The sequence below is a fragment of the Mugil cephalus genome, chromosome 22 (genome assembly GCF_022458985.1).
Source record: "Mugil cephalus isolate CIBA_MC_2020 chromosome 22, CIBA_Mcephalus_1.1, whole genome shotgun sequence".
Taxonomy (NCBI): domain Eukaryota; kingdom Metazoa; phylum Chordata; class Actinopteri; order Mugiliformes; family Mugilidae; genus Mugil; species Mugil cephalus.
This window is the reverse complement of record NC_061791.1, coordinates 13767436-13789085: the sequence shown is the minus strand read 5'-3', so window position 1 is coordinate 13789085 and position 21650 is coordinate 13767436. Positions and strand designations below refer to the sequence as shown.

The 21650-nt window shown below is 44.3% G+C and overlaps 2 protein-coding genes across 3 annotated transcripts in view; both read left to right on the top strand.

Annotated features, from left to right (window-relative positions):
- The first annotated feature begins 186 nt into the window (after positions 1 to 186).
- LOC124999783 (ATP-binding cassette sub-family D member 2-like) lies at positions 187 to 19537 on the top strand. The gene is made up of 10 exons (XM_047574830.1): positions 187 to 1288; positions 1629 to 1809; positions 2217 to 2338; positions 6469 to 6631; positions 7939 to 8033; positions 10033 to 10178; positions 11151 to 11296; positions 12197 to 12281; positions 13629 to 13754; positions 13887 to 19537. The coding sequence occupies exons 1-10, from the start codon at positions 341 to 343 to the stop codon at positions 14089 to 14091; spliced, it is 2217 nt and encodes a 738-aa protein (XP_047430786.1). The 5' UTR covers positions 187 to 340; the 3' UTR covers positions 14092 to 19537.
- A 1273-nt stretch (positions 19538 to 20810) lies between these two features.
- LOC125000159 (kinesin-like protein KIF21A) overlaps positions 20811 to 21650 on the top strand; it is a 38714-nt gene continuing 37874 nt past the window's right edge. For both annotated transcript variants that reach the window (XM_047575554.1, XM_047575553.1), the window contains exon 1: positions 20811 to 21201. In XM_047575554.1, the coding sequence (XP_047431510.1) occupies positions 21158 to 21201 (44 nt within the window). In that variant the 5' untranslated portion in view covers positions 20811 to 21157. The remainder of the gene's footprint in view (positions 21202 to 21650) is intronic.

Below are 21650 nucleotides of genomic sequence, written 5' to 3'. Positions count from 1 at the left end.
ATGGAGATTAGTACAGTGAACCAGGAAGTTAGGTAAGTTAGATTCACAAATTAAAAGCTAACGCGTTAATTTCCGGTGCGGTGTAATGTTTCTGTAGGAGTGGCCGATAAGCTTGAGTTTTATTTTGGCAACGGCAGCCGGAAGTGCAGCTGTCGTAAATGTTCGCGTTTTACACTGGCACAAAAAGGAGCAGGATGTAGCGGTACATGTACCGGACTCGCTTCACATCAATCCAGCCATCAGAAGTCCCTCTCTCCCTTATTTATGTCGACGCAGTGAGCCGGGTCTGGGGGATGGGTGCTGAAAGGACCGTTAGCAGAGACGACTAAGGTTTGAAAAAATGTCCAACATCCTCGATGCGGCGTCCAAAGTGAGATGGGACCGCACGACTGCGGCGAAGCGAGCCGTGTTCCTTGCGGCTGCTGCCTACGGTGTCAGGACGCTATACCCCATCATCTGCAGGCAGCTCTGCAAAAACAAGGATCCCCGGAGCAGCCGCCGGGGTTCAAAGGCCGAGAACGGCTCCACCTGTTCGGGGAAGACCACGATCGACTCCGCGGCACATCATCATAAGGTTTCCCCCGGCGTAAATGCCGAATTTTTCAAACAGATCCTTGAACTTGGCAAAATCCTCTTCCCCAAGCTTGTTTCTAAAGAGCTCGGTCTGCTCTCCTTGCACTCAGTGGCGCTGATATCTAGGACGTTTCTGTCTATTTACGTGGCGAGCTTGGACGGAAAGATCGTCAAAACGATCGTGGAGAAAAAACCCAAGCGCTTCATCCTCCAGCTGATCAAATGGCTCCTCATTGCCATCCCGGCCACGTTCGTCAACAGCGCCATCCGGTACCTGGAGTGCAAACTGGCTCTGGCCTTCCGCACCCGGCTGGTGAACCATGCCTACAGGACCTACTTCACCGATCAAACCTACTACAAAGTGAGCAACATGGACGGGAGGCTGGCCAACCCGGACCAGTCTCTCACGGAGGACGTGATGATGTTTTCCCAGTCGGTGGCCCACCTCTACTCGAACCTCACCAAGCCGATACTGGACGTGGTGCTGACCTCCTACACGCTGATCCAGACCGCCAGGTCCAGGGGGGCCAACGCCACCGGGCCGACCCTGCTGGCCGGGCTGGTGGTCTTTGCCACGGCTAAGGTGCTGCGTGCGTGCTCGCCCAAATTTGGCAAGCTGGTGGCCGAGGAGGCGCACAGGAAGGGCTACCTGCGCTATGTGCACTCCAGGATCATCGCTAATGCTGAGGAAATAGCTTTCTACAGAGGACACAAGGTATGCATTTACAGTGGCGGTGCACTTACAATGCAAGTTCATTCATTACATTAATAATAAACCATTATAGGGCCATTGGTTATGTACCTGACTATAACACATAGGCTGGATGTTTTTATTACACTGTACTTAACACTGGAATGGGGTTGTTTACTGTCCTGAATTGTCCATAAAACATAGCAACAAAGGTTATTCTAAGTAACCTTATAGTCACAATTTCTGCACAATGGGGATACGTCTGCAAACAAGCCCAATCAATGGTCCCTCACCAAGAAAAATCTGAAAATAACAATGATGTTGAAACACTACGCCGCGCACTGTAACGCACTGTGCACTGCAGGTGGAGATGTGTCAGCTCCAGAAGTGCTACCGAGCCCTGGCGGAGCAGATGAACCTGATCCTGTCCAAGCGCCTCTGGTACATCATGATCGAGCAGTTCCTCATGAAGTACGTGTGGAGCAGCAGCGGCCTCGTCATGGTGGCCGTGCCCATCATCACGGCCACGGGCTTCGCCGACAACGGTGAGGAGGGGCCCCCCCGGGTCGTTTTTCACTTGTTCGTGTGGGGCGTGAGTGCGACCGTAATAGTTCCACGGCGTGAGAACATTTTAGAGTGAATGTGAGGGTAAGTAGTTGCAGCTTCCCCTTCAGTGGGAGCTGATCAGCAAGTGTTAAAACAGTGGCTTCCACCCACACCTTCCTGACGGCCCTTCAGCATCAGAAATAAAGCTAGACGTGAGTCCTGTGTGTTTGCCCATGCTAATGCAGTGCCAATATTTAAATAGCTTCTTGTAGAGGCATCCTCGTGCTCTCAGGTGCAAGTGTGAATGATAACACACAGCACACACTTCCACTTACAGTATAAAACTGTTCCAGCATATCAAACCAGCCGCCTTCCTCTCTGACCTTTGTGTGTCTCCCTCCTCCAGAAACAGCAGATGGGCAGACGCAGGTGTTGGTGAGTGAGAGGACGGAGGCGTTCACCACCGCTCGCAACCTCCTGGCCTCGGGAGCCGATGCCATCGAGAGGATCATGTCCTCCTACAAAGAGGTACGTGTTCTGTTCACTGTGTGACGTATATAGTTTTTTTTTTTTTTTTTTTTACAATTTGCATCTGAAAAGATGCAAAGACTGTTTATCCATTAATAGTTTTATTTAATGGAACGTAGGTTTGTTTAATGGAAACAAAGTGGCAAATACTTTGACAATAGCGTCGTTCTTTTAAAGCAGAAATGTCAGATGTTAGTTGGTTCCGAACGTCTAAATTGAATTGAAACTGTGGTCTGCTGAGTAGCATTTAGAAATGTGCTGCGCTCTGGGGTGTTGCACTTAAAACCCACTTTGAAAACTGTCAGTAGATGCAACTTCTATCTCGTAGCTGTGAAATTAAAAAATAACATATTTCGCTATTTATAATTGCGTTTTATGAGCGTAGACTGTTTGATTCAAAGTAGCAATTTTGTTTGTAAGAGTCGCAGCTCAGTTGAAGCTTCATTATGAGAAGAGGTCCTCTGTTGTTGCATGAACTTAAGTAACTTTTGCCCAAAATTCAGCAGTTTATTTGTGTTTGTCCGTCCAGTGCTGAGGAAGTAGGACACCATTGTCAAGCTGAGACGCGTCAGATTCATGGCAGTGAAAATGAAAGAAGTTTGTGGGTCTGTGCTAGTAGCTGGCACTAAGGCATTTCCTGATCAAAGGTTGCACAAGGCCACAACCAGAGCTGAGCTTTCTGCGAGGCGCAGATGTTGTCTTCGATGTTCTGTGTTCTTTCTAAAGAAATAAACTGGCAGCCCGGTTACTTCAGTGACCAGTGTTCGGAGGAGGGACACGTGGTCGGACAGATGGGCGGATGGGATGGATCAGTGCACATTCTGAAGGATTGGCAGATAAATATAGTATGTCCGACTCTCTCCTTCCAGTTGTGAAACTGGCCGTTCCCGAGCAGGGATCCCGGCTTATAAAAGCAGAAAGAAAGAAATCGGTGAATAAAAAGCCTTGTTCATTGACGGCCAAATCCCCGATCTCTCGTTGCATTTTAATCCAAAAAAAAAAAAAAGAAAATAGCAGGACCCATTCATGCATTCTCCCTCTCAGGCTGCATTTTGAGGTCCATAAGAGGATTTGGCTGCGGAGCATTTGCTCGTTTGCGCTGGTCTACATTTGACCACACGCCACCCTGCGTTTTGAAATGCAGCTGTTGTTAATTTCTTTTGTAAAACGTGTCGTAGCGAGGTGAGTTCACAGCGAGTCTGCCAGCGAGCGAGCCCCGACAGTCTGCGCCTGTGGTGAAGTGGAGGAATTGAAACTCTTTTAAAAATGTTAGCGGGTTGTTGTCTGCTTCCTTAACTGTGTCACCTCCTCTCAGAAACTTCCTATTGTATCGCTGTACTCACATCCGAATGTGAGCGTGCAGAAAGGCTTGACTTCACAGTCGGCTTAGGCTTACGATACACAAGGCAGCCGTGAGAGAATCGGTTTATGTGATTTTTGAAGCACGGCAGGATGTCAGGACCGTCGTTTCGCTGTGCAAAACACTTCGCTGGAGGATACGAGTTTTGGCCTGCTCGCAGAGCTGTTCTGAGTCTGAGACAGGTTCAGATGTAGAACAGCAAGCCCCTGCATGCATCACCGAGAGATGTGTACAATTTAACAGGCAGCAGAGATGGAGCACATTCCTGAGGCAGTTTGCCCAACTCCCGCCTCCAGACACTCTGCCTGTTTAATTTGACAGCGCACAGCTTCTATATCTGTTTGTTGTGTGTGTATGTGTGTGTGTGTGTGGTCAGATGGGCCTGTAACAGGTCCCAGCTCATGGTGGTGTGTTACTCATCTTTCTCTTTTCTTTCTTAGAAAGCCTGTTCCATTCCTGTCTACAAATAGGCTATTAGTTGCCTCCTCTCTCAAATATCTTCTGAGAACAGATTCGCAAAGTGGATCCAAAAGCTCTGGATATTTTTTTGTACAATTGTGCCCTGGTTATTTTTGAGTTTTGCACGCAACTTGCTAATGAGCTGCGTGGCGTTTATTGGTGTTGAAAAATAATCGCCTGGGGGCTCATTTGAAAGATAAACAACCGAAGCTCAGGTGGGGGAACGGGTTGTCCACTAATTGCACGGTCGGTTGTTCAATCCCTGGCAAACCGAAGGCCCTTAGAAGAGTCCTTTGGCAAATTTGCTCCCAATAGCGAGTACCTCAGATGGCAACTTCTGCCAGTGGTTTCGAAATGTTTTAGTGAACAGGGGAAAACCAAGCAATTGTTTGGGGCCCTGTGTAAAAAAAAAATCACCAGTCAGAATCACCAGTTAACCCAACGAGCATGTGTTTGGACGGTGGGAGGAAGCCGGAGTACCCAGAGAGAACCCCCGCAGACTCAGGGTGACAAAGAAAGTTCCCAGTCCGTCGATGGCTTCGAACCTAGAACCACATTTTTGCAATGACTAGAAAATTCCATAAACCTACGAAGGCCCTACAGTGCACCCTCCCTCCTAGGAGCCACTTTCTATCCCACCCTTTGGACGTCTTTGCTTGGGACCCGGTAGAACCTAGGATTGCCTAAGGTAGAAAAGTGGTTTACGGTCAGACCAGAACATTTGCTCCAAAAACAATCTAGGTTTAATTGGAGGAAGACATCAAATCATGATGTCAAGGTTTTGTCCAATGTTCACGAATATAATCGTTTTGTTCAAAGCTTAGTAAATCTCATCATGTTCCACTTAGTGTCAGCCGGGTCAAGGTTGTTCTCTTGACTGCATTAAATCTATCTATAGGAATAGGATTGAACAGAAAGTGTTAATGGGCGTTGATTCCCGAAGCTGGAGTCTGCTGCCACTCTAAGAGTCACTGTAGGTCTGGCGGCAGGGAACCCTGGTGTGTTTCCAGAGCTCCTTCTCTCAGGGCTTAGCCTAGCTGTGAATAATCCTCCATCTGTTGATCGCTCAGCCCCGCACTTCTGCATCTCTTCTCACTTTTTTTATTTGAACACGAATAAGATGAACTAGGAAGGATGCACTGGCCCGATTTACTATATCTCCGCTAATACACTTACTCCGTGAAAGAGGAACCTCACAATGCCCCCGATCAGCACCGGCCTGTTTCGTGCAGCACACGGCTGTTTATGCCTGGGGAAGAGCTCATTTGCAAGCTTTTTTTGCTTGCGCACAGCGGGCAATGGCATTAGACGGAAGTGGATCGTTTCAGAGACAGTCAGGTCTCATTCGATGGGTCTTCTGCCGCATATAACTCTGCAAGCTTTTCTTGCAGGGGTATTACCAGCAGCCACATGGTGTCCATGAGTTCTCAGAAGTGGCGCTTGTTGTTTAATGTAATAAAGCTGTGTCAACAGCCTTCATTGCCTCGCTGCAGGGTGCACCGCTAACAGCCGAAGCAACAACCTCCAGATGCCCGTAAACACGTTTCGCTCCTTTTACCATCAGGTGATAAATACTTTCTGCGCTTGTCTCATTTTCTAAAAGTTATATCTTTATTTTTTCATTATGAGGTGCACAAGGTGTTGACCTGGTGTCCAAATTCCCTAGATCACAAGTATCTCTGGTATGTCCTCACAGAGACCCCCACTAACAAACATCCTGTCACCAGACACCCTTAGAAGGACCATGTCCATTCATGGTCCATTCATTCCGGGGCCATAATGTTATGCCTGATAAGTGTAATTATGTATTAATATACTTTAATACTTGTCATTATAAATTATCTGCAAAAGCTGTGTGTCTATGTGGGTAGTATAAACTTTAAGATTTGGTTTTAGGGTCAGGATTAGGTACTGGACGAGCAGGTAGGAGTGCATTATGGCATTTACAGTCCTCACAAAGATAGCCATACAAATGTGTGTTTGTGGAGCCCTAATTGATTAAGGTAAAGGGCTGGGGAATGGAGTGTGTCAATAGAAGAAGTACAGTTCCAACACCAGCTGAGAATTTATCCGTTCTTTTTTGCATACTTTTTATGCCCTCTCAATCACGACTGATAAGGACGGTTAAAGTAGCCCTGCTTTACAATCACTGCTCTATCTCATTTGCTCAGGCAGTTCCAGGTTTATCAGCACATGGCCGTGACACTGACCTGCATGACCGCCTGTGCACTCGTGGAACACGCTAACGTTTCTCTAACATCTGACCGAAAAATGACCTTCGCACCCCCCATGTGTGTGTTTGTTGTGACAGGTCACGGAGCTGGCAGGCTACACCGCAAGAGTCCACAACATGTTTGTGGTGTTCGAGGACGTCCAGAAGGGGGTTTACAAGCGCTCCTCCCTCACGGCCACGACGGGGACGGAGAAGAAGAGCAAGCCTGAGATGCACATAGATGGACCGCTGGAGATTAAGGGTAGGCCCGTTCTGCTGAACACATCCTTGAAAATGAAGAGGGGAAGAAACAGGCGTCAGTGTAACCGGTCGGTTGGTTTGGCCAGGTCTTACCACATCAAGTTTGAGAGGTCAGGTCAAACAGCCCAAAGCATGCTGACAACCACTCTGCCCACATTTTCTTTAGATCTTCTAAATTAGCAAACATCACCACTGAGGTCATAGATGAGATGGAAGTTGGGTTAAAATAGACTTGCTAAAGGTGCTTGTTGGATTTGTGGCGATATTTTATCAGTCCAGAACCCAAAGAGCTTACAAAGCTCTCAGATTCACACGCAAATCAAGATATGCTGCAAGGAGACAGTAGTTCTGACACCCGGACAAAAACACGTAGGTTAACTGAGCCCATTTAACAAGAAGCAGACTAAGGCCACGTTTACACTGATAGGACCGTCATATCCAGATATCCAGATTTTTTGGTGACTGGATCCGCATCTTTTTGAATCCAGGTTTCCAGCTTTTTTTTTTTTCATTCATGTGGTTGCAAATACAATGATGTCATCATCCCACCATCTTGCCCCTCTAGCCCCCAACGTCTTATAACAACAACAACATCAGTGTTGGACTACAGGCTTGTGACGGTGCTGCATATATTATATTGACCACCGTTGTTAGGTAGCTAGGACAAGAAACCCCTAAAAAAGCCCTAGCAGAAACAGTGCTATGCATAGGCCTGGGATATGTACTACAGTCCTTCTACAACTAGGTTTTACAATGGATCAGTCTTTGAGAAACTCTCGAAATGACGCCAATCAAAACTGGAGAAAAAAGATTGTTTTGGTACGTGTGGATGTGGCCCACAACCTCATGGACAGGTTGGTGTTGGTTTCCTTGCTTGTTGCGCACAAAAGTTTCTTCCAACAGAGTAATCGCAACAGACATAGTTTTAGTCAAACCTTCCATTTGTGTGCCTCATAAGCTGCACTGTCTGAACAAACTCTTATATGTGGTAATCTCCGGACCATTGGCATACTGTATATTACAAGCAGTCAGCAGGCCGAAAGTTGATACGCCGTATGAATATCCTTGCGTAAACATCCATTTGAACCTTGGATGCATCTCATGTTGCAGAGAACTGTTAAGCTAAGAGATAAATGAGGCACATGGCTACGAGGGATTTTTATTTTTAACCCCATAATTCCTGCTACGTAAGTATTAACCCGGTCAATATCCGCGCTTATGCCTACGCAGAGGCTAATCCTTCATTCCTGATCTAATACACAGTGTGTTTCTGATCCTTCTCCTCCCCCTCTCCTTTTGTCCCTGCAGGTGAAGTGATCGACGTGGACAACGGCATCGTGTGCGACAACGTCCCAATTATCACACCCAACGGGGACGTAGTGGTGTCTTGCCTGAACTTTAAGGTGAAACGCCCGTACTTTGTTTCCTTCTGATCTGTTGTGTTCTACTAAAACCGATAGTCTGCTGCTCGTCCGACGTCATCACTGAACTCCCCCTGGTCCGTGAGGCGTTTATTACTGTTAAAGAATAATCCCACGTGGCCTCATTAGGAATAAGACACATCCTCTGGGCGTTGATGTGCTGATGTGGCGCTTTGTGTTGCTGCAGATCACACATCAGTGCTGACAGAGTCAAATGTCACTGTCCCAACCATCCGCATTCAAATGTCTCTTCCTATTTGCATAACATGTGGTGTGTCTAGAGCCCCGGCTCTTCTAAAGAACTAACTCACTTGCCAGTTCATTAGGTACACTCAACACATTCTAATATAACAGTTCTTTCTGACTGTCATGATGTTCAGCTTATGTTACAACAGAGGAAGAAAGGTGTACACCCTCCCTGCACCAGAACTTAAAAGTCACCAGATCCCAAGGCCCTGTCCTATATTGGTGGATAACTGAGTTAGCTGTTGCAGCGAAGCCACGCCACCCTGGTGACGCAAGCTGTTTAACCATGTGTAGAATCAAGGCTGTAGCCTCAGCACAAGACAAAACTTTGTTGGTGCCTAAAAAAATACTCATGCGATAGTATCTTATCTTTTACAAACGCCGCTCGCAGCTCTTGCCAACGGACGTCTGTTCAGACTGCTATCTGCAACACACTGGGAAACAATGCTGACGCTGTGCTCATAGCCTTGAGTTAAAGGCTTCATGTAAATGTTAGATAGTTATAATATTTCATGCACAGAAGGAGAGAATCACTGATCAGCAGGCAAAAATATAGTTGATTCATTTTTCTCCCTGTATATGATCTCGTCTTTAATATCACTTTTATTGGTTTCAATGTATTGGGATATCTGACCGGGATATGTGAGCTTCAGGCAGCTTATTTGAAAATATACCGGAGCAAATTCAAATGTTCATCCTAAGCAACTTGAAGTTGACTTTGAAAGCTGTTTGTAAAAGGGCAGAAACTTGGCACATGATTGTTGCTTCCAACCAACCAGCTCACTCCTCTTACTATAGCTTGTTGTCACACCTAAAACACGCCCATATCCGCCAGTAGTTCTCCACAAGGTCTGAGCTGCTGGTTCAGCCACAAATACAAAGCCATCCGCTTCTCAAGGCAAACTTTATGTAGGTATTAGATGTTTTTTTGGGAGAGCTTTATTGTTTTGTTTTGTTTTTTTTTTTTTCATAACTTTTATTAGGGATGTCCAATAATATCGGCCAACTGATAATATCGGCCGATATTAGCCTTATATATATTATATTATATATATATATTTTTGTAATATCTGTTCATATCGTTATAAGTTTTACTGCGTAGCTAGTGTGACTAACAGGTTGCTTGCTACCTAAAATTAGTCTGGACACAGACAAACACCTGCATATATCGGTATGCCACATTGGTTGATATCGGAATCGGAAATTGAGAATTTGGACAATATCGGCCATCGGATATCGGCAAAAAGTCAATATCGGACATCCCTAATTTTTATCATTTTTGTTTACAAAAACTGCTCCATATTTATATTGTAACTGACATTTTATCATCTATTTTACATTTATATTTATTTTTTTAATATATTTATTACCTGTATAAACACGTGAACATACCAGAGATTCCTGCCCACCAAATTTTCGTGTGACTTGTGTGACAATTAAAGTTCTCAAGCCTAGGTATTTATGCTGCACTTTTAAAAGCCAGAATGTAATGTATGCTGTGACGCTGCTATGTTTCCCTGATTGCTGCAGGAGAATCTGATCTGGTTTCCAGCTGTGACTCGCTGTGGTTTCCATTCAGACAAAGAACGAACATGTGCAGCTGTTAAAAAGCAAGGATCTCTTTGGAGATTATTTCCACTCGCCTTGCGTCCTCTTATGCTGCACATGAAAATCTGCACGCCCACTCGTGCTTTCTGTCGGCTTTCTATTGACACAATTTCTTTCCCTTTTTCAGGTGGAAGAGGGCATGCACCTGCTGATCACAGGGCCTAACGGCTGTGGAAAGAGCTCTCTGTTCAGGATCCTCAGCGGCTTGTGGCCCGTCTACGGCGGACGGCTGTACAAACCCTCCCCTCAGCACATGTTCTACATCCCTCAGAGGTACGCAAACGCACGCCTCATCCGCCCGATCCAGCGGATCGCAGCAGAGAAGTGTGCTGAAAGAACTGCAGGGTTTGATCGTAGCACCGGTGAACCCTACCAGGAATCCAATCCACTGTAACAGGACCTGTTTGTGTTGAGTTTACAGAGAAACCAGAGCTCTGGACACAGTGAAATATTTACCATCCAGCTTAGGCTTGACATCTGACTGATGAAGATGACAATTTATTTGTCATTATCTAAAAATAAATCAACCATGTGTTCCCACAGCAAAGGGTTTGCTCCAGTGAGCTGTGCTAATGCTCTTAGAGGTATAGGATTACCCAAAGTATAAACTTATTATGACCCCGTAGAATTGTAAAAAAAATAAATGAATGCATGTTTGTTTTGTTAACTGTGAATTGCATCGTTAACATTCCTCCGCCGTCTCCACAGTGAACCATCTGTTTCAACACTGCTGCCTTTAAATGGAAGTTGGCAGCTCGTAGTTACGACACAGGAAGTTGTGTAGATGAAATGCTCGGCGCTCATCAGATTTAAGTCTTGAGAGCGCTGCCTTGGGGATCAGTTGACGCACAGAAAGAGTTTAGCAAGCTAATGATCGGAGCAACAAGGAGGACAAGCAGTTAGCATGCAGCATCTGTTGGAGTCACATGACCATTTGTGGTGTCAGTGCAGGCAGCATGAGCCAGAAATCCCCCAAAAGTACAAGAAGAGGACTGTAATCCTTTCAGTGAAATGACCTGACCTAGTCCAAGACAAACCTAAATGTAATCGTATCCCCGGCTGCTTAAAACTGTAGACTCAGCTGACTCTCTCCTGCAGAGCATTGAATATTTTATACCCGGGATGAGACGGCCACCTGGCAGCTGAAATGGAATCCAAAGCATCTAATAGAGAAACGACTGAAGCAAAATGATCGCCTTCTTCTTTAAGTGCTCGTTCTTTATGTGTGTACGTGTGTCTCTCCAGGCCATACATGTCGATGGGGACGCTGCGCGACCAGGTCATCTACCCAGACTCTGTGGAGGACATGGCTGCCAGGGGCATGAGTGACAAGGACCTGGAAGCCATCCTGGACATAGTGAACCTCAATCACATTGTCACCAGAGAGGGAGGTGAGGAAGTACAAAAGACAACTGTTGACAGACTATCAAAGTGGTTTCATTTATTGGTGTGAAAGGCAACTGAAAGCAGCAGATTTAAGGTTTAAGCACAACTAGGCAAAACGAGTGAAATGGCTAAAATACCTCTGATAAAAGTATCTATCAGACAAAATAACCATCGTAACCCAACCAGCAATAGACAGAACCACAATCAGAAACCTTGACACACTGGACAAACGTAGTACACAATAGATAAGCTATGGATTATAGTCTCTGTTAATATCGTACAAGTTGCTGTGGTTTAAGACCAAAGGTTGTGTACGTAGTAGAAAGCTTGATCTTGTGTATGACTTGTGTTTCCTAAATGTGGGTCTGTGGCTAATTGGCAGCCACTCTCCTCTGGCTGCCACACAAACAGAGCTATTGTTGCGAACCAGCTACTCCACCAAGCTTAGTGCCGCAATAGGGTTTAATGGATGAATGGCTTCACTGTGAAAACGTTGGGAAAGGTCTTGATCGCAGACGCAAATTACCTCACGCATCCATCACGACTCATGGATGTGGATGCAATGCCCCAGTGCCGTGTAGCTGGGAAGGATTTTCTCCTTATTCCGTGAAACTTCGTACCGTGCAGCAGGCCTTCAGAGGTTTTATGACTGCCATTGATCCTGATAGCTTCGTAAAAAACAGCCTGTTCGCATTTTACTTGTGCATTAAGTTGCTTTTAATGTATTTTTGATGAACTCTTTACAGAGGCCTACGGCGCAGTTTCCACTTTCCCTTTGATAGAATTCACTGATGGGCTTTAAACGCCGTTCTCTGGTCTGATTTAGATTACCCCAAAACATATTAGCACTCAGCCTCCGCCATGCTAAAATGTCATCGTCTTCTCTGCCTTATCTGTTCGTCCAGGTTGGAATGCTGAGTTGGACTGGAAGGACGTGCTGTCAGGAGGCGAGAAGCAGAGGATGGGCATGGCCCGCATGTTCTACCACATGTAAGCAGAGGCCTGCAGTTACTCTGAAACCAAACCAAACTGGTCCCCCTTTGCTGTCTGAAGTGTTGCTTTTAATCTTTTACAGGGCACTCACTGAAATACTTGCATATTCTAAATTTCAGCCCTAGTTGATTGTGTGATCGTAGGACTTCAGGAGACTGTACTTTTGTAAAAAATTTACATCAAAATGAATGAATTTAACATATGTGATTCCATGCCCCCTTAAGTGCTAAACAAATGTGAACATGTATTTAGACCATTAGAACACAAGAGCTCATTCAGGCACTTGTCGATGTACATTGACAAGCTAGAGAGGCCAACCCCATTTCCAAAAAATCCAGTCAGCATCAGTGGTTGGAGCGGGCTATTTTCTCTCACGTCCTGCTAATTTTTTATCATGGGAGAGGGACATAAAAAAAATAACTGGACATGCCTCTGAGGGCAAGGTGGGTCATTGTCAACAAAATGACAAACTCTGAAATACGAGAATGCATACAAAAAATTGGGCCATATATATATAAAAATATATATATATTTGATATGTAGCGTAGAACAAAAATTCAAATATGTAAATATCAGGTTGGATTTCAATGGAAATTTGCCATAGGGTCAAAATTCAGTTTATCTAATATTTTGGTTTGTCACCTGCAAAAATAAAGCACAGCTAACAACCTTGGCCACACTTTGTGTTGAGTGCTAATGTTAGCATGTGTTAGCATGGTAACACTGTAAAACTAAGAAGGGAAACATGCCCCGCTGGACATCTGCGTGTTAGCGTTGCCACTGTGAGCGTGTCTCCATGCTGTTTACATAATCATCTTTTCATCAGCCACTTTTCAGGATTATATCTTGTAAAATTTTACTTGCAAATAACGTCAGAATTTGCCATGCTAATCGCAGATTTCTCTGCTGTTTTTGACATCAGACTACTTTGCGTGTCCCACACAGAAGCTTGGTCATGTTTTGTGTTTAATGCTAAGTAGCATATGTTAGCATGCTAACACATAAAAGTAAGTGTTTAGCCATTATGCTAAAACGTTTATGATGAATATTAGCTTGTCATTGTGAGCACGTTGCCATGCTAGGAGTAGGATTTAGCATCACTCTGCATGTGTATGGACTAGTATGGTTGTAAACTCCGGACAAGCACTGCGCTAATAGCTAACCTTGCCACATTAACATTTGTCCTTATTATAAACACTTAAAAAAATGCTAATAATTATAATTACTGATAAGAAAGTGGTTAGTTCATCTTAGGTAACAGTTTGACCTCACATATATAAATAGTAACCAGTCTCATTAGAGGATGCATAGAAATGATTAAAGCATCTCCCCCGTGTTTGTCAGGCCTAAATATGCCCTACTGGATGAGTGTACCAGCGCTGTGAGCATTGACGTGGAGGGAAAGATTTTCCAGGCTGCCAAGGATGCCGGCATCTCCCTGCTCTCCATCACCCATAGACCGTCCCTGTGGTAAGACGCGTCACGCTACGGAATCATTCTATTCTTGTCCGTGATTTCAGCTTGCTCTAGTTCGCGAGTAAGTTGCTGAGCGTGCTGAATTTTTCCTCTCCCGCTTTAAACCGCTCCTCTCTCCGCCTCCAGGAAGTACCACACTCACCTGCTGCAGTTTGACGGAGAGGGAGGCTGGCGCTTTGAGCAGCTGGACACGGCAACGCGGCTCTCCCTCACCGAGGAGAAGCAGCGGCTGGAGACCCAGCTGGCCGGCATTCCCGAGATGCAGCACCGCCTCAACGAGCTCTGCAAGATCCTGGGAGACGACTCTGTCCTGAAAACAGCTGAGGAGTGAGAGAGAGAGAGAAGGGGAGGGAGGGAGGGTGGGAAGAGGCCCGGATTGGGGACAAGAAGATGAGGAGCGTGGAACACAAAGAGGCGATGAGGGGAAAAGAAATCTAGAGGCTGTTTGCAAGTATTTTTTTTTTCGATTTTTACTTTTATTTCAAGCCCCTCTTGTTAAAGTAGGCGAACCCTGAAAGAAAGTCTTTGAGTTCTCCTTCCTCTTTCTTTTCAAACGCTCCTTTATCCAGGCTGAGAAGTGAAGTGGAGAGGGTGAAGTTCAAGTATTACCCCCCCCCTCCCCCTTATAACGCACACTCACTGCATATTCGGTGGTACATTTTTAACGTTTGATTTTTAACGTTTGATTTTTAACGTACGTATTTGTTAGGATCAGTTTGCCACTGTTCAAAGTGGCACAAGTACTGAAACCCAAAATTAACCTAGATCATGAATTTTGTTTGGCAGTTTTATAGCACTTTAATTTTGCTCTTAGGTGGCTCTTTTTGATTGTTGCTGTAGTGAAATAGCTGCGTCTAGCTGGAAAACTTTTTAATACGGAACCACTATCGTGTCCAAAGCAGTATTCCAGGCCCGGTCCGCCGGGCTGCACAGGATTTGTTTTTACCTCTATGATTTAACAATAGAGTTTAGTTTTTACTCAACCTAATGAGACCTCTTAGATTTTAGGGGTCAAAAGAGAGACTATTTTTCATAATGTCCGAATATGCCTTTTGTTTAGTTCGTGTACATAGCCACAGTGCGAACCCTTTGCCTTCCCACCCCTTCCCCTTAGTCTTGGTTAGGTCACTGCAGACCCTTGCAACGCTGATGCAGACTCGTATGCAGACTCTGCCGGGTCTATTATTAGAACAATTAGTGACGCGGGTCTGACTCCAAAACCATCGGTTTCTGGTTTATTGCACAAATACAAAGAGCTAAAGAGGTCCTCTTCAAAGGGGGCTGAGGAGCGGGCTGACGCTGGTAGTCTGTCAGCCAGTAAACGCGCGTAGAAAACCTTTCCGTGGACTAACAGGTAGCCGCCCAGACAATGTACAGCGACTGTCAGATTCATGTGCACACGCTGGCCACCTGCCCGACGTCTATCCCGTGTTGACACAAAATATACTTGCGTGTCCGTGGGGCTCTGCTTTTGTCGGCAGTGCCGCTCGTGCTCTAGATGACATCTCACTGGACAATGAGCTGAGGCAGCCACTGAAAGGAGCCTTCGCACGAGTTTGATGATGCCACTAATGTTGCTCTTTGATTCTCTTTACAAAGTGCAGTCTTATTATTTTCCATTTTCACATTGTTATGTCATAATATATGTGACCTTATACCTAATTAGGATTTCAGTATAGGGCATATACACATTATCCTGAGAGCCAGACCAACTTCCTAGACTACGGTTGTTTCGTGGCGGATAGTCGGTCTGGAGTCTGTGCTCCAGCAAACATCTTTAGGGCCAATCAAATCATTTAAACAGGTTTAATTTGGTCATCTTAGCGTCATTGAGTTTTAATTTGTCAACAACAAAATGTCTGCTGTTGGAGCCCTTCAGAGTAGTTCAGTTCTCTGTACACACCCCCTTAATGAAATACCCGACGAGTCACTGGACTCACATTCTGATTAGAAGAGTCAGGCTACACCATAGCAGGGGTTGTACAGACTAGTCGACTGGTCGGTTTGTCGACGTCACTGCTGTGCCATGATTCTTTAAGCATCATGTTGACTGTGGCAACAGAGAGAAGGAGTCTGTAAATCACCGGTTTACGGGTGAATTTCATTGTCAAACTAATTGAACCTTTAGCTGCTTTCATATTTTGCAGGCTTTGGGCCTGGTAGAAGATTCATTTCGAATTCATTTCAGCCTCCTGACTAATGGCTGACATAAGGTACGCGTGCTTCTCCAGCTGTTCTCAAGGACGGATTGTGTTTCCTCGTTGAACCTCCGTATTTGTCACCGCCGGCGGCGGCTCCCGAAGCTGCTGGTTGCAAATGTCGGCAGTCGTGATACTGTGAAATAAGTGGTCTGTTACATTTACATACACTTTAAAAAAAAAATAAAAAATCATAAATGCTGTGTCGTTCTGTGGCACCTGTGAGCTGTGCTCGAGGCTGCTTTTGTTTGTGTGGGTCAAACCTGTGGACATGCACGGAAACATGCAGGATCAGTAAAGTCGGTTTAAGTTAACATGGCATATTATACTAAAATCCTAAGGCCCGCACACACCAAACTAACATCAAATGACAACTGCGTCAGGTCACGTTTCTTGGACCTGGACCAAAAAGGTTCAAGCACCAGTTAGTTAAGAAGTAATACGTCTTCACACCAGCAGGTGGCAGTATTCTTTATTCTTCATTCATATGGGGAAACTGGAAGATCTAAATAACCTCTCCTGAATCAGTTTTTTCACTCTAGATGATAAAAATATTTGCGTATTTGGACGTTTCTTTACATGCATTACTTCTGTTTCTCGTACATGTTTCGCTAGCTTGGCGCGTCGCGGCTTTGAGATTCCAGCCAAGCACAATGATATTAGTGCTCGGTGACACAAAATCTCTTCCACGGTTCACCTATAATTTAACATGTGTGGCACCATGTTCGAAACAAGACTGTTGTGAAATATGGAAAAGGTTCAGATACTGGGACAGACAGGAATCATAGGACTTCTCTGTGCCACGTCCAAGTTAAAATGACTAGCGCAGTTAAATAATACCAAGTCCCTTATGCAACCGTTATTTTGTTAAGGTGTTTCTGTTAGGTTTATACCCCACCCTGTCAGCACTGGCTTCTTGTCGCAGAGAATGGACAATCAGGTGCACTGCTGTATTTCAAACTGCACATCAGCTCATTATTATCTTCGAGGGAAAATTAGTTCAGACTTTAGGCGAACAACTACACAAGCCTTATCTAATTTATTACGATACCGATTATGAATGCTGCATCTGCATGTCGAGGTTTAGCCTGATACGCTGGCTGCATCCAGGATGTCTCGGATGCAGGTTTGAAACCTTAAAACCTTGAAACCTCCCTTCTTTGTTTTTTAGTGGACAAGTTGAATAAAAGGTCATTTTAGGCATTTTGATGCTAACCCTGCTCTGCTCAGGTTAGTAAAGGGCAGACTTTCTTTTTTTTCCTCAAAATGTGACTCAAGAACAAAACTGGCTACGTAAAGTTTAAAAATGTCAGTGTGTTTGTTTAACATCAAAAGGAATATCAGCTCTGTCATGATCCTATAGTACAAAATGAATTGTTAAACATTATTATGCTTTCATTTAGTATGCAAGGGAGCATCGCTGCGGGCCTTGGAAAAATAGCACAGTGAGCCTCTTTGACAGGGCTCTGTACTGTAGTTTCCGACCTGCAACAATCTCCCCTGTGCTGTCAGACAGACTCTGCTGACAGGAGGCCACTCCGAGCCGATGAATGACACAGAGTCTGACAGTCATCCCAAAACTGTGCCTGATGTTCACAGGCAACGGCGTGAGTACATACTAAGTCCGAAAAACGACTTCAGCTTGATAAGATGTGATAAGAAACGATGAGATACCCTGTTAATGTGACTGTGCTACGCATTAGTTATTTTATATCTGTCAAAGTGGTGTGTTTTATCAATCTGCTTTTACTTTTTAGTTGGTTTGGACTCCTCTGATCAGGGTACAAAACCAAACTGAACAAAGGCTACACCTCTACTGTTAACTCTTTTGAGTGATGTTACCCATCAATGGAGTGAGGACAAGTGCATATGAAGAAAGTGTGGAAATTGAATATTAGTAGCCCATGTATCTCCATATTTGGACATTAGAAACTATGCTGCAGGTTAAGCGACTGAGAAGGTGCTGGTCTGCAAGTGTTGTTTCTGCTGCCCCCAAGCGTCCATGGGTAGTTATTACAGGCTATTGATATTTCCCGACTTTTTCCAGCTTCTTTCAAATATACCGCTGTAAATCTGCACTCATGCTGCATTCAGGGGCAACTGAGAATTCAGGTTTCCAACTAGTATGGGTATATATAAATGCCACGGGAAGTTGCTTTTCCTACCCAGCATATCGCTGTCCAACAAACAGTCAGATATTTATTTTGTTAACTGCTTGCTTATCTTAGAAAAGCAACAAAGCCAATCAGGAAGCAACCATGGCTTGTTTCTGATTTCTGCCCTGAAAGGTCCATTCAGTAGTGGTCCAGTAAGTGATCTATCCTGGCGAGTGTTAGTCCTGGGTCAGTCTGAGATCCCATCAGCTATAATCCGTTGGTCTCGGGGGGCCAGCGCTTGGGGGGGTTTCCGGGGTAACCAGCAGATATTTGGATAACAGAGCCAAGGCTTCCCGTTCTGTGCAGCGTTGTCCTTGTTTAGACTGGCTAGCAACCTAAGATCGGAGTTGAATCAGGCAGTTTACACTCAGTTAACATTTTAAAACCACTACAACAACTTTGTTTACGGTATTTTCTTGACAAAGCTGACATGTTAGTTTGATTGTTTATTGCCAACAGGGTATGACAGGACGCTCTTCCTCTTTTGCCAGTCGATATGAACTGTTTGCCCGCATGCAACCAAAGCCCTCTCAACTGCTATTGGTCAATACAACTTATACGATAAACTGAAACCAGAAAACTTCCGGCACCAAGATCTTGTTCCTTCCCTACGCCTTCCCTGTGTTCTCTTTGATAGAGATTAATCCTAGGGGAAGAATGTCTGTGTTGACTGCTTGGCTTTTAAAAACAGGATCTCATCAGTTCTTATCACCGCATAGAAAACACTGAAGTCAGGCCTGCGTATTGGCTTGTACGACCCAGATACTGTAATAACATCCTTACTAACAAAACTTTGATACTTTGAAACTGTCTCTTTCTATTATCCCCGGTTGTAATTAAGAGGTTGAATGTATTCGTCGTGTATGATGAAAACACATCCTAAGGTTACGAAGAGGTTGAATGCTTGTGGTGAGGTCATACATCCTTTCTGTTAGTGCATGTTACTTTTCTAGAGCCACGGTGTTGTGTAGATTTGCCGTACATGTGGTGTGTGAACTGGGATTACGGGAAAGGAAAATGCTCATCAGTTAGAAATCTCATGTTACTCCTGTGGTATCAGATATTTAAATCAATATTTATGACATAAATGAAAGAATGAGTAATTTGGTTTCTACTTTTTTGGAGATATTGATTTGGCTGTCTTGTACCACGGCCCAGCATGCATTGATTCCCCCTTAAAGCCAGGGATTACTACAGTTTGGAGTTACTATATTTTGAATTCCTGTAACATTAGCTCAGACTTCTTTTACTGTTATCTCCTAGCGTACGTGTAGGAATCTGTGTTATTGTTTAACATCGAGAGAGGTGCATCAACATAAAAGACATCTTTCCGTTCAATAATCACATGCTAAGGTCACTTTATGTTGAAAGATGAAGATGTATTTTCTTGTAAATAAAACAATACTGTACGACCTCGGAAAAATGAGTCATGACGTCTTACTTGCCTTACTTTCTCTAATAAAGATATGTGGATTAACCATTAATAAATTAATGGCATGTTCTGTTGCGCATGTAGGTGGCTGACTTGTTTCTTTAGTGCGATCCTGTTATCACAAATAGAATGGTGCTGACATTAAAATAAACCTGTCTCGGCAAGCAAAAGGTCATCACTAGTGCTTCACTGTGGGAAACTTAGGCCTGTTCTATCAGGTCTATGCATGAAACACATCAGTTTCTAGACATTGTTTCTGGTCATTTTTGAGGGTTGGTGGGTAATTGTAACACTGAATCTTCAGTAGGTAGGCAAACTATCTGTGTGTAAGTGTGTGCTATAAATATAAACTGACAGTTACATAATACATGAATATGATATCATTAATTATCCATAATAAATGATGGCCTATTCCCAATGCTACACATTGATTATATGGCTGAAAATATGCTGCAATGGACCAGCTGTGGACAGTGATGAATATTTTGACTGACGGTGGCCATTTCTGTTGATCAACCTTTAGGGTGACCCCACAACACACTTTCATAATGAAGGAGAAGTGCATAAAGGAATGTAAAAAGACAGAAATAAGTAATAAGTGTGGGGGAAATACAAAGGGGAGATAATGCAAAAATAATACATTGATTAAAATAAATAAAGCAATTAATACATTAAAAATAAATTTATTTATAAGGGGATTAACACAAAACAGTCTTAGAGAGGTGATAATGTCAACTAAGACGCCATCTACTGGCCGTCAGCTCTAATACTTTTCAGGTGTGCAGTAATATGAATAGACCGCTAGATGGCAGCACGGACAAGCAGCCAGGGTTTAAACGGTATTTTTTTTAAACCTTAGCTGCTTGTCAAATTACGGTAAAGTAGAATGTAGTTTGGTGTATTTTGCGTTTAGTTTACTTCTGTTCACACGTTTAAATGTAATAACATAATAATAACAAATAACATAATCTTTTGCACCCTCAGTTTGGCCAGGTTTTTATATATTTTATATTGTTATGGAGATTTCCACCTCATTTGGCGATGTCTTCTGACTTAAATTAGATATTGCAACTCCACAGATATTATCATTATTATTGTTGTTTTTGTTATTATTATTATTATTATTATTATTATTATTATTATTATTATTATTATTATTATTATTATTATTATTAGAGGCCGTGCCGTGGTCTGGATTGGTGGAGCTCAGGGGGAGGAGCTTCGTTACGTCCTTCGTCTTGGGGAATCACTCGTCAAACGAATCCAGGCTCTTCCACACACACGCCTCACTCCACCCGGGCCGGAGGCTTTGACAATGCCTCTGGAGAGGTGACCGCCTCCTCCTGATCCCGAAGCACATTTTCTGCGACCATGGCGAACAAATAAAATCCGCGTTTGGCTGCTTCACCGAAAAACTGAATAAATGCGCGTCTCGCTTCCAGCAGGGCGACGCGGAGGTGGAGAGCTCAGGATAGAGGCGCTTTAGTGAAGAGGGTGTAGGGAGGCTCACTCTCTCTCTCTCTCTTTCTTGTCTTCTAAGCGGATAAAGAGAAAAGGGAAATCGGGCTATTTTTAAGCGGACTCCTTAGGACCGAGCCCCCGCTTGACACCATGACCAGCGCGCCGGATGAGAGCTCGGTGCGCGTCGCCCTGAGGTAAGGATGCAGCGGAGGACCCTCCTCTCCAAAGATGCTCCTGTGTCACACCTGCCAGCCCCATGCACATGCTTTTATCCCCACCTCAGCACCCACCCCTGTAAACAGACGGGCTATTTTTGTGCCTCCACTCTTTTTGTATCCTCGGATCCTTCCAAACCAAAACCCCCTCCTTCTTTATCTTGAAGCTATTTCGTAATCTCCTCACTCACACCGGAGCTCTAGTGAAATGTATGATTTACTCAGCACATATAGACCAGTGGCTCCCGATTAGCTTCTTTTGTTAATACCTGCTCTGCACGTAGGTGCTTGGTGGTGGATTTATGAATGAAGATCTGGGTGCTGAGGGATTAGGCCGAGGAAAAGCTTGCTCCTGTCTTTTTACAGCTTGCCTCCTGAGCAACTCAGACTGTTTTAAAAGGATTTATTTATAGTTATTAATATTAAGG

Excerpts from the sequence above, each read along its gene's own strand:
- LOC124999783 (XM_047574830.1), top strand. The coding sequence starts at position 341 with ATGTCCAACATCCTCGATGCGGCGTCCAAAGTGAGATGGGACCGCACG. Across the intron at positions 1,289-1,628 it reads CTTTCTACAGAGGACACAAG|GTGGAGATGTGTCAGCTCCA; the intron begins GTATGCATTTAC and ends TGTGCACTGCAG. Across the intron at positions 8,034-10,032 it reads TGTCTTGCCTGAACTTTAAG|GTGGAAGAGGGCATGCACCT; the intron begins GTGAAACGCCCG and ends TCCCTTTTTCAG.